This window comes from Indicator indicator, chromosome 14 (genome assembly GCF_027791375.1).
Source record: "Indicator indicator isolate 239-I01 chromosome 14, UM_Iind_1.1, whole genome shotgun sequence".
NCBI lineage: Eukaryota > Metazoa > Chordata > Aves > Piciformes > Indicatoridae > Indicator > Indicator indicator.
The window spans coordinates 3,140,480-3,153,127 of NC_072023.1; the positions used below are offsets into that span (position 1 = coordinate 3,140,480).

General features: G+C 42.0%; 1 protein-coding gene across 2 annotated transcripts in view; it reads right to left on the minus strand.

Moving 5' to 3' along the window:
* Window positions 1–2,130: 2,130 nt before the first annotated feature.
* Window positions 2,131–12,648, minus strand: part of CDK17 (cyclin dependent kinase 17) — an 86,719-nt gene continuing 76,201 nt past the window's right edge. For both annotated transcript variants that reach the window (XM_054386764.1, XM_054386765.1), the window contains 8 exons: window positions 10,147–10,270; window positions 9,092–9,212; window positions 8,452–8,549; window positions 8,030–8,135; window positions 7,016–7,058; window positions 5,515–5,605; window positions 4,912–4,989; window positions 2,131–3,482 (listed from right to left, as the gene is read on the minus strand). In XM_054386764.1, the coding sequence (XP_054242739.1) occupies window positions 3,445–3,482; window positions 4,912–4,989; window positions 5,515–5,605; window positions 7,016–7,058; window positions 8,030–8,135; window positions 8,452–8,549; window positions 9,092–9,212; window positions 10,147–10,270 (699 nt within the window). In that variant the 3' untranslated portion in view covers window positions 2,131–3,444. The remainder of the gene's footprint in view (window positions 3,483–4,911; window positions 4,990–5,514; window positions 5,606–7,015; window positions 7,059–8,029; window positions 8,136–8,451; window positions 8,550–9,091; window positions 9,213–10,146; window positions 10,271–12,648) is intronic.

The window sequence follows — 12,648 nt, forward strand, 5'->3', positions numbered from 1 at the left end:
CATTCCGCTGGAGCATTGCTGAGCAGCTGGTTTGCCCCTTCAGCCTCCCACGCTTTCCTGTCCTGCAAACCCCTGTCCTCCACCTGCTCTCTCTCTCCCCTTCAACCTTCACCTCCATGTGCTTGCAACCTCATCACTACCTGCCTCTTTCCTGTCCCCAAGCCCACCTTATTCCACACCTCTGCACACACCTTGGTACTCCCACCTGGGGGTAGATGGGATGCACTGGGTGCCTTCTACAAATAATTACTGAGCCACAACTTGCAGGCCATTTCTCCTTGACTGATCACTCATCTTCAAGCAAAGGTTGCCACACCTAATAGTGGAAGTCATCCCTTTTTAGCTTGATTTTTGTCATGGCTGAGCTCTTCTCCCACAAAGGTCAACACTCCCTAGAGCCTCTGAGGACAATGAAACCAAGCCTGTGGTGCCTGATGCTGCCAGAGAGGAGGCAGAACACTGAACTGCACAAACAGGATGCCAGAGAAGTGCCCAGCGACTTCAGACTCACTGACTGCAGCTCCAAACAGGCAGCTGCCACAGAACTGTCTCTGCTGATGCAGGAATTTCAATCATAGACAACTAGGGAAAGAAAAAAAAAAAAAAAAGAACCTACCTTGACCACATCTGCCAAGTTGCTTAAGAAATACATTCTTTAAAGCTACCTCCTAATGAAGCAAACTGATTCACTTGCAGGTCCTTAAACCCCCCTCCCCAAAAAAAATCTCTTTAGAAACAGAGTGCTTCAATTTTATGGAAGATCTTTTCCTCTGTAACAAAAAAGCTGAAATCCTACTTAAAATGGAAACCTCCTTTTGTTAGCTGCAGCCAATGCCTTCCTAAATTTGTTAATGCACTTCATTTTTCTGGTTAAACCTTTAAGTCCTTTACTCATTAGTGTCTCATCATTACTTGTTCTTTTCTGGCCTTTCAAGTATGACTGTTCTAGAAATGCTAAATCTCACGTTGATCCACAGTGAACATTCACCCTCTAGCTCCACTACTGTTGCAAAAAAACAAACAAAAAAGATGTTTTGCTGTTACTTCTTTCTTCACCACCATCACATCTACGTTATTTCCTACAAAGTTAATCAGTATAAAATCTAGATCAGATCCATAGCAACTCTAAAAAAATATATAACAACTATTTCAGGACAAAGGAGGTTGGGTTGGGTTTTTTTTTGTTCTTGTTCCGTCAGTGCCCAATCTGCCTCTGACACACACACACACATAGAGGGAAGGCTCCTGCTGGGCTCAGCAGGACATCCATGCAGGTATCTGAGACACCTCTCAGGCTCCTAGACCTAGGTAAGGTTTCTGATCCTGTGTGACGTGCAGGATTTGCTTGCTAATAATTAGACTATGGACCATGTTTCTGGTAAGATCCTGACCAGCTTCAGTCACAGATGAGCCACATCATTTTGCCACTACTTCCAGCAGCCAAAGTTAAACCTGATGACTCCCCCACAACAGGCAGCTCTGGCTAAAGGTCTCCAACAATGCCCCAAGAAACTGCAAGCTCACTTGGAAGTCTGCTTTTGTTGGGGTTTTTTTTTGTTTGTTTTTGTTTGGTTGTTTTTTTTTTTTTTAACAAGACAGGGCCTTTGTTATTATAAATTTCCAAAACAAAAACCCCAAAAGAATTCCACATAATATTTATACTTCCAAAAAGTACAATATTAATACAGGTGGGTCAGTTAAGAAAGGAACAGCAGTTTGTTAGGGTCTACAAGGTTGAACGTAAAACCGGTTTACAAATGCTGAAAAGCAGTAGTGGTCCAATAGTCACCATGACACACTGAATTGCTCTCTTCCAGAAAAGAATAATAATAATAATAATAATTATTATTATTAAAAAAAAAAATCCCAAGTCAAATTTACCAGTATCAATGAAATATTAATAAAACACCCCCCCCAAAACATGCCACGATCACTATTCACAAATAAAGTTAAAATGAAATATACAAAAAAAAGAATTTTTTTTTCCACTTAATACTGTTAAATAACAATAAAAACTACAAGATTTCCTGAACAGAAATGGTAGGACCCCTGAATCTTTTACAGTGAATGTCAGGAAAAAAAAAACAAAAAACAATTAAAAAAAAAAAAAAAGAATTAAGTTACCTATGACTATTTTCATGATATACCAGCCAAAGATTTACATGACCATTTCAAAATATACCAATAAAGATTTACAGTTCTCTTTTAAGATGCACTAAACAAATAGGTTCATAAAGGTGAACACAAATGCTTAAAAATACTGTAACCATCACCAAGGGTGTACTCAAGATACTCACTGAGATGCAGAAGCATAGTAGTAACATGTTTACTATTCTCTGGTAAACAGATAACATCTAAGATCTGAAAAAAAACTCTCTAAGTTCCCATTGTAAAAGCTCTGGAGGAGAGTGAGTTGTTCTCAAGTACAAACTTGCATCTTTCCAGTTGATTTCAAGTGAATAACGCAGGAATGGGAGAGCAACACAGTGGGACAAGTGGGACACTGTTCCCAGGCTCTTGTCATGAACTGTCCCATTCCTCTGTAAGGAACTTGTAAATTTCAAAAGGAAGCGAGGGCCCAACATGTTATTATCATCTCTGTATTTCTTTGTGTATCTCTAAGTTAAACACAAGGTAAAAAAACCCAAAAAGCCATTGCTCCTGCAGGCCCCACATGCACAACAACGTGCACACATCTTAAGCCTGACAAAAAAAAAAAAAATCGACCATCCAGCCTCCATGCTCTAATTTCTCACTAACTAACCTTGGATCTGAGAGCAAATGAGAGCAAATGAATCGTTTACTGTTCACTTGACTGAATCAACTTCCATGCCCCTGTGTGCTTTTCAAGAACATAATAGGCATTGTCAATTTTCAACTGCTTCAGCACCATCCCTCCCATGTTAAATAAGGAACTAAGTGCCGTGAACTTAGAGCATTAAAGATGGTTCACCTAATGCCAAGCAAAGCTATGTTTACATTCCAGGAAACACTGCAGTTTAAGAAATACAAAATAACCCTGCAGCAGTAGAACACTGGATGAAGAGAAACAGCTGCATTCACATATTATAAAGCCATTGCAACTTCTTCAGGCATGGAACTGTTGTGTTAACTATACAGACAGTAGTTATTTAGCAGCAATGATTCCGCAATAAATAATGCACTGTGTTTCTCAGTCCTGCACAAAAATTGCAGCTACAGTTACATCAACAGCTGTAACCTACTGGCTCTAGTGGCAGAGGAGATCTTAAAACCAACTGTACAAAAAATTGTCACACTGTGACAACAAATATAAAAACATAATCTGCAGGTTGGAAATAAAAAGACTCCACTGTGAAGAGGACAGTGTAGACAAACTGCGATTCCAAGTCCACCAACAGAGAGCACTGCCTTCAGGTCCAGGTCCTTGATCACAGGCTTGGGCTTGACTCTGCACTGCCCACTTCAGAAAAGCATGCTCTGCCTTCGGTTCTTCCCATGTCCTACAACACAACAGCACCACGGTAAGAAAACAGACATCAGTCATCAGCTACATCTTCTGGCTTGCTCTTTGGAGAGAAGATATTTTGTGCTTCAATCACTGCAGCACCTTTCCTGGGTGCTTCAATCACTGCAGCACCTTTCCTGGGTGCTTCAATCACTGCAGCACCTTTCCTTTGTGCTTCAATCACTGCAGCACCTTTCCTTTGTGCTTCAATCACTGCAGCACCTTTCCTGGGTGCTTCAATCACTGCAGCACCTTTCCTGGGTGCTTCAATCACTGCAGCACCTTTCCTGGGTGCTTCAATCACTGCAGCACCTTTCCTGGGTGCTTCAATCACTGCAGCACCTTTCCTGGGTGCTTCAATCACTGCAGCACCTTTCCTTTGTGCTTCAATCACTGCAGCACCTTTCCTGGGTGCTTCAATCACTGCAGCACCTTTCCTGGGTGCTTCAATCACTGCAGCACCTTTCCTGGGTGCTTCAATCACTGCAGCACCTTTCCTGGGTGCTTCAATCACTGCAGCACCTTTCCTGGGTGCTTCAATCACTGCAGCACCTTTCCTGGGTGCTTCAATCACTGCAGCACCTTTCCTGGGTGCTTCAATCACTGCAGCACCTTTCCTGGGTGCTTCAATCACTGCAGCACCTTTCCTGGGTGCTTCAATCACTGCAGCACCTTTCCTGGGTGCTTCAATCACTGCAGCACCTTTCCTGGGTGCTTCAATCACTGCAGCACCTTTCCTTGTGCTTCAATCACTGCAGCACCTTTCCTGGGTGCTTCAATCACTGCAGCACCTTTCCTGGGTGCTTCAATCACTGCAGCACCTTTCCTGGGTGCTTCAATCACTGCAGCACCTTTCCTGGGTGCTTCAATCACTGCAGCACCTTTCCTGGGTGCTTCAATCACTGCAGCACCTTTCCTGGGTGCTTCAATCACTGCAGCACCTTTCCTGGGTGCTTCAATCACTGCAGCACCTTTCCTGGGTGCTTCAATCACTGCAGCACCTTTCCTGGGTGCTTCAATCACTGCAGCACCTTTCCTGGGTGCTTCAATCACTGCAGCACCTTTCCTGGGTGCTTCAATCACTGCAGCACCTTTCCTGGGTGCTTCAATCACTGCAGCACCTTTCCTGGGTGCTTCAATCACTGCAGCACCTTTCCTTTAACTGCACTTACTGCTTCTTGACTACTTTGCCACCACTCAACACCCACGCAGTAATGACTAACAGTCCCTCTGCACATGCCTAGTAGAACTCACCTCCTTCTGTACACCTAGCCTAATGTCTCTACATGTCTTTGAGCATATCATTGTTGCTATTTGTTTGAGTATATTCACACAGACCAATTAAACAAACGATTTCTCAGTTCCAAGTGTCTCTGGCACAGCATTCTGTCTGCAGATAGGAGAAAATACTAAGCTTTGCATACCTGTCTCTGGGTAAGTGGAATTTCGAAAGCCAGGGTCTTTTTGCAATTGAATCTCTTTTAGACTGAATATTGAAACACCTGGGAGGGAACAAAGAAATTAATTTACATTCAACTATCTCTGTGTTTTATTGAACAAAGTGCTATTCTTAATTATACAGTTTAGAATAATAATAAAAAAAACCCAGTTTAGCTATTGCCAAGTATTTCAGTTACTATATACTGATACTATAGCCCTGAAGCTTTAATAGCTGAAGTTTGAGGAGGGCAGATTCAGACTGGGTATTAGGAAGAAATAGGTGAAGTAGGGCGGGGAGAAACTGCAACAAGTTGCCCAGGGAGGATGTGGATGCCCCCTCCTTGGAGGTGTTCAAGGCCAGGCTGGATAAGGTCTTGAGCACCCTGCTCTAGTGGAAGGTGTGTAGTGGGACACTGGATAGTCCAGTTGGAACTGGATGATCTTTAAGGTCCCTTCCAACCCAAGCCATTCTATGAATCTGTGAATAGATTAACATACCAATCTTTAACAGATTTATTCCTTAAGCAATGTACAGAGCTTCAATGTACTATGCTAACAATATTCTGCTACTTTACTGCTCTTCTTACTTTCAGGCAGAGTGTGTATTCTTGTCCCAAGACTTCTGAAGTACGCATGCTTCATGGCCTCTTCTGCTGAAATCCTCTTCTTCGACTCATACTACAAACACAGAAGGATACGAGAGTGTTGGTTTGTATTAAACCCTGCTTTGTGGGGTTTGTGACATGACTGTGTCAAATCATTTCATCCAAAGGGAGAAACAGAGTTCTTTTTGTGCAGAATTTCCCCATCAACCTACTAGGACAAATTTGTTTTCGTTATCTGTGTTGCACACATGAAAAATCTAACATATGTTCTTGGAGGCAGGATTAACAATTTATAATGAGTGCTAAAGTAGTCCAAATAACTGCCCTAAGTGGATGCAAGTCCAAAATAGCTTTAAGCTTTATTTATAGATGAAACAATGATTAGATGACAGACTTCTGCCTACGTTATCTGCTAATATTAAATTGCCATGAAATGCCATTACATGAGCTCACAGCCTGTTCTAATTCCATGGACTGTGCTGCAGTGTTTAGCATAAGCTGGGACTTTACACAAGACTGTCTCTAGTCTGGGCTCAAATGGCTCTTTGGACTAAGATGGAGACATTTAAAATGATCACAAGATTGTCAGAGGGATTGAGAACCTCCCCTGTGGGAACAGGCTGAGAGACTTGGGGATGTTGCTGCGCCAGGGGAGGTTTAGGCTGGAGGTGAGGAGAAAGTTCTTCACAGAGAGAGTGGTTGGCCATTGGGATGTGCTGCCCAGGGAGGTGGTGGAGTCACCATCCCTGGAGGTGTTCAAGAAGGGATTGGACGTGGCACTTGGTGCCATGGTTTAGATAGTCATGAGGTTGAGGGTGACAGGTTGGACTCGATGATCTTTGAGGTCTCTTCCAGCCTTCTTGATTCTATGATTCTATGTTCAGCCTAGGAAAGAGAAGGCTCTGGGGAGAATTTAGAGCAGCCATCCAGTACCCAAAGGGGACTACAGAGAGCTGGGGAGGGACTTTTTACAAGGGCTTGTAGTGATAGGATGGGGGGCAAGGGATTGAAGCTTAAGGAGAGGAGATTTAGACTGGAGATTAGGAAGAAGGGTGATGAGGGTGATGAGACACTGGAACAGGGAGGTCGTGAATGTCCCCTCCCTGGAGGTGTTCCAGTGCCAGGCTGGATAATGTCTTGAGCAGTCTGGTCTAGAGGAAGGTGTCTCTGCCCATGGCAGAAGGGTTGGAACTAGATGATCTTTAAGGTCCCTTCCAACCCAAACCATTCTATAAATCTCTGAAACCGCTTCTGGCAAAAAAAAAAAAAACAAACCTAAGAGAAGTTCAACACTGGGTTTTGAATTCTTACAGCCCACAGGCTTCCCAAAGCTGTCACTCTCCTCAGATCTATCACCCACTACAGACTCAACTGCATATTCCACTTTGAGATAGAGCTGACAGATAATAGAGCTCCTAATACATTTTGCACACAATCTATTAAAGCTCTAACTTCTATAAAGTCAAGTCACAAAACATCTTACTTGAAGGAACTTCGCTATCAATTCAATCCCTTCCACGTCTAGCCTAAAAATAAGAATACAAAAAAAAAATTAACACAGTTACTGAACTCTATTAGGAAAAGCAAAGCTGCAAAGGAGCTGAGTTCATTAAATCACACCTGAAAATTAGATTCAATCATGGAAACACTTGCACCCAAACAACTTTTCTGCCCATTAATGTGCATATAACACAAGCACCAATATCTCAGAACAAGACTACTTGAAAACACTGGAAACAGCCAAATCTTGAGTTTTGGATTGTGATTATTATCCTAAGCTTTGAAATGTGATTGTATCCTGGGCTTGCACCAAAACAAGCGTGAGCAGCAGGATGAGGGAGGTGATTCTCCCCCTCCACTCTGCTTTTGTGAGACCCCACCTGAAGTATTGTGTCCAGTTCTGGTGCCCCCAGCACAGGAGGGACATGGAACTGTTGGAGTGGGTCCAGAGGAGGTCACAGAGATGATCAGAGGCCTGGAGAACATCTGCTGTGGGGACAGGCTGTGAGAGTTGGGGCTGTTCAGCCTGGAGAAGGCTCCAGGGAGATCTTACGAGTTAAATTTCAGTATCTGAAGGGGACCTACATGACGGCTGGGGAGGGACTGTTTAGAAGGGGTTGGGGTCACAGGACAGGGGACAATGATTTTAAACTAGAGCAGGGTAGATTTAGGTTGGACATAATGAGGAAGTTCTGCACAATGACTGGAACAGGCTGCTCAGGGATGTGGTTGAGGCCCCATGGCTACAGACGTTCAACATCAGACTTGATGTAGCCCTGGGCAGCTTGCTCTAGTTGGAAGCGTCCCTGGTGACTGCAGGGGGTTTGGACAACATGACCTTTGAGGGCCCCTTCCAACCTGATGCAATCTGTGAACAGCACAACTGATGTGTACTTTTCCAGCATTCAGCAGCAGCTTGTACTTGGACACACATTCAGGTTTACATAGAGGCAAAGCCTCCAGGATGCATCTTTTCTATTAATAAAACACTAAGTACCTCGGGGCATGGTTGATGAGGGGTTGTGGTTTATACTTAGGGAAGTTGTAGTTTCTAAATTCATCACTGGAAGAAATGCCTGGCCATGTTTCTTGACATGGAGTTCCTGCATTCAAAAAAAAAAAAAAGGGCAACAAATCCAGCTTTCAAAACATGTAAAGAAACAACTTTAAAACAAAGAAGAATTTAATCCTGCAATTTAAACAGGAAAGGAAGGGAAAAATAAATCAGCCAATGACTTGATGTTGTACAAAGTCAGCTGTGCACTCAGCTCAATCACTTTTCATCAAGACTACACTCATTTACCTTAATTGCAATAAAAAATATCATTCTCTATAGATAAAGATCTGCAGGTTTGTGGAAAAAGCATTCAGGAGAACAAGCAGATAGCATTAACATTACTACTGAAAGTATCCAATTACCCAGAAGTCTGAAAATTAAGTGCAGTTCATCTTCAACAGTTGAACCAGGGAAAAGAGGCCTTCCTGATGCCATTTCAAAAAATATGCATCCAACACCCCTGTATAAAAAACAGAGAAAGAGAGAAATCACAAAGCATCCAGCAATTTAAGCTTTCAGCCCTTGAAGACTTCAGTGACTTCTCTTCAATTAAACCAAATTATTAAATTGGTTGTTAGCCACATGTGGCTTTAAAATGCTGTTTTGAAAGATATGTAGCAACAAAAGAACTGTCAGAGACTACACAAAACCTGTCATAGCTCTGTTGTACCTCATTCCTTCAGCTGTCACCTTTAGCAGCTGTAGTAGAGTTCAGAGTAAAATGTTATCATGTCATTAGGAGGATGTTTATTTGTTCTCTCTAACACTGTGAGAGCCTACTGCCTGCTTACTCCTAAAAAGCAACCTTTTTTTATTATATATTTGTTGCGTTTTCAGAGAGCAATAACAGCATTTGCCCTGCCTGCCAATCCTTCCCCTACAAATCTCAGCTGTAGCCTTCAAAAACTCAACAGGGTATTTGAACGGTACTGTACAACAACCAAGAACTGCCAGGTTTTTCATCCTGACTGAGGCCAACAATTAAGACAAAGCTATACAAACCACATGTCAATTTGAGTTGAATACTCTGAAGATCCAAGGAGAACATCAGGTGGTCTGTACCATAACGTGACAACTTCATTGGAATATGTCTTTGTAGGAACAGACTTTGCTCTAGCCAATCCTTTAGGAAAAGGGAAAGAGTTATGTGAAAGTTGTTGAATTGTTTTTTTTCTAAATCAACCTTATTGTACTTGTTAAATATCTTCCCTTAATGTTAATATACTTGTTAAATACCTTTCCTTAATGTCAATGAAAAAGCCCTAAGAAATGCACTTCCAGTACTTGTGATTTTGCCTCTCAGTATTTACAACCATCTCATGAGCAGCATTTTTAAGCATAGAAGACAGGTAAACAGATCAAAACTTGGAGCATTAGATCACCATGACACCTTCCTCCTGTGAAAAGCCTTCCCCACTATTTCCATTTGAGAATAACATTAAGAAGGGCAGAAGGCAACACAGAAAGAAATGGTGCCAACAGACCAAATCAGCATTGGATCAGTAAGACGTTTCCATCCTACTGTAGTATCTTAAAAAAAAAAAAAATACAAACTTCTGAGCAACTTTCATTCACCTACATGGGGAAACAAAGCATCCACAAAGCTACCAGTTGTGCTACCCGTGGTAGCTCAACTTTCAAAGGATCTTCATGCCACAGAAGATAGCAGAAAACTGTGAATGCCACCCCCTACTAGAAATCCCAAAGGAACCTGGTTGTCTCAGTGATCAAGTAACACCTGACAACTAGGACCTGGACAGTTAGCACCTCTTATGGTTACTCTGCTTTGGACTGGCTGTGGAATGTTAAGAAAAACAACTTGAGCTTCACCTTAAGGACCTGACTGTCAGTTTCAGAGGAAGCAGTAAGACACTTTCAAACCACAAGTCAAGCAACCATATTACTAATATCCTGTAAAAGGCTGACTTTCATTTTCCACCCAAGAATGCACAAGTTCACAACAGATCTGACATTCTCCACTTTACTTTATAAGGAGAGAGGCCTCCCTTTTGCTGAGTGGAGAAAATACTTGTTGCAAAACAAATTTCAGGCCATACCAAAATCTGCTAGCTTCAGTTCTCCTTTCTCATTAATTAGTAGATTTTGTGGCTTCAGATCTCGATGTAATACTTTCCTTCTGTGACAGTATGCCAAACCACGGAGAATCTGGTATAAAAATAGCTACAAAAGAGAACATTTATATAAATTAAGACTAAGAAGTTCATCTTACAGATTACATGACTACAACAGGGTGCTGGAGAGTTAAGTATTTTTAAGCAGGGCAAACCCCACTTCTCCAAAAGCATGTTGTTTTTCCATGTGAGCACATTCTGCACTTCCTCCTCATTGTTTACAGACTGACAATCCCTTGATGCTAATGCACTGCTTCAACATCATCCTTTGCAGCAGAGATTTTCAGAGCAGTATGTTCTGCTGAAGAGAACCACACAGCTGTTTATTGTTAAGTAAGCGTTTACCAGTGCTCTTCCTCACACTGATGACTTTAAAGGCATGATCCCTGACTGTGCTCACATTTCCTTCTGCCACAGAATTCCTTCTGAAAACACAGCTCGGCATCTTTCCTATCCAACTGTGCGAAACTATGTAAAGAACGTTTTGGCAGGCTACTGGGAAATTGCACTTGGATTCACAAGCTCATCAACCATGCAGAAATGGGGAAATGAGCATTACTAGAATAGCCCAACTGCCTCTGGCATCTATATTCATCCCCTCACCTTGACACACACAGGTTTAATTTTAGGCCTTTGGAACAGGCAAGCCAAGCAAGCCGCTTCAGTCATGCATATTAATGCTGCACATAGATAGACAGAGAAGGCAGCCAAACAACTTTACTGTTATCACTGCATTCAGAAACACTGTTTTGCAGTTTCTTCATGTATAAAGGGTTTGGTTTTGGGTAGCTGTTGCTGGCATTTCCCAGGAACACTCCTCAGTCAGTACAGATGAGCAAAGGTACAATGAGAACGTTTGGAGCATTACAGAAAGCAATGGTTACCAACGTGACAAATTCAGCAGGTAACAGAAGTGCTGAGAAGAAACAGGAAAATGTTTTTAAATGACAATTTTCTAACACATTATTTTTGTACCAGGTGACACCACCACAATCTTTTTTTCCTAAACTGGTCAAACACACAGCAGGTGTAGCTGACATCCATCTGTTCTCAGTCTCCTTACACAGGATTTATCTGCTCTAGGGGGAAAAAAAAAAAGAACTAATTTGGATCAATTTCTTTTTTTTTTTTCTTTCTTTTCTTTTCCAAAGAGCAGAATGAGAAGGAACAAGTTTTGTTCATGTACTCATGTCCATGCTGGTGCAGGGATAGTCAGCCCCAAGTAATGGTAGCAGGCCTGCTGTGGATATGGAGAGCTGTCTCTAGCGTGCACTGACTGAAAGGATTAGGCAAGAAGGCAAAGCAGATTATTCTGCAGAAACTGTGGATCTCCAACACAGTTGGCAGGGATCCTTTTGGAAATGCACAGGAAGACGTGTTAGATCAAAATTTGGTTTGAAAATAGAATCCTGCATAGATCACAGACATCTTTATATTATTCATTTTGTTAAAACTCAAAAAGCCTAAAATTAGCTGAGGAATGTGAGGGGAATGATGACAGGGAGGTTCCTCAAATGTTAATAATGACCCAAGCCCCCACAGTTATGTAAGGCAAGCAGCTACAGCCACCACAGTCAGGCAGCTGTTCTGCTTTCCCAGTGCCAAAGGTACTGACCATATAAATCTGCTCTTTGGGCACAGCTTAAACCAGAGGCAAACAAGGGAAAACATTTTCTCTGCTTAGCTGGGATTACCACAAGCAGATTCTGCTTGTTCTCTAACTGCACTTATTATAGGAGTCAGCTTCCCACTTCCAGCCTTTCTTTATTATTAATTTTTTTTTAATGCTTAAAGCACTACTTATTAAGATGCAGTTAATTAAAAACATGAGCATAATTATGTTTCTTGTTGTGTCTCTGAAGTACAGACGAATTAAAATCTTTCCCTTTATAGACTCTCAAAGGAAGCAACAGATTAGGTGAGGGGCAGATGTCTTTCCCTAGGAAAGGTCACCAAACACTAAGCAGTATCTAGACTGAATCCCCCACACATTTCAGGTAAGAACAGATTTCTCAGCTAAGGCAAAGCCAAGGCTGCCAGCTCTGCTGGAATGCACCCAAAGCCCACCATTTCACAGGATTTAGTACATTGTGTTGACAACCACATTTATGCCATGTGCTACTGGACAAGAATAAAAGGAAATTTTCTATCATGCAGACACACTCATGGTTTTGTTCTTCAGGGTCACAGCTTAAAGTCAATCTATTAAAAGAGGTATGAAAGCTTCTCAACCACATTTACCATACGGTAAACATCTCCTACATGAGGAGGAGGTTTTGAAGGTGCAAACACAGCAGCAACACAGCAGGGTGGTAATGGTAACCTAACCTCTTTGGGTACCTTCACTCGTTTCCAGATAGTATTGTCCTTTGTTTGGACTCTTATTTATAAAGCCTTAAGTAGCAAAGAGTATAAAGATTGATTTCC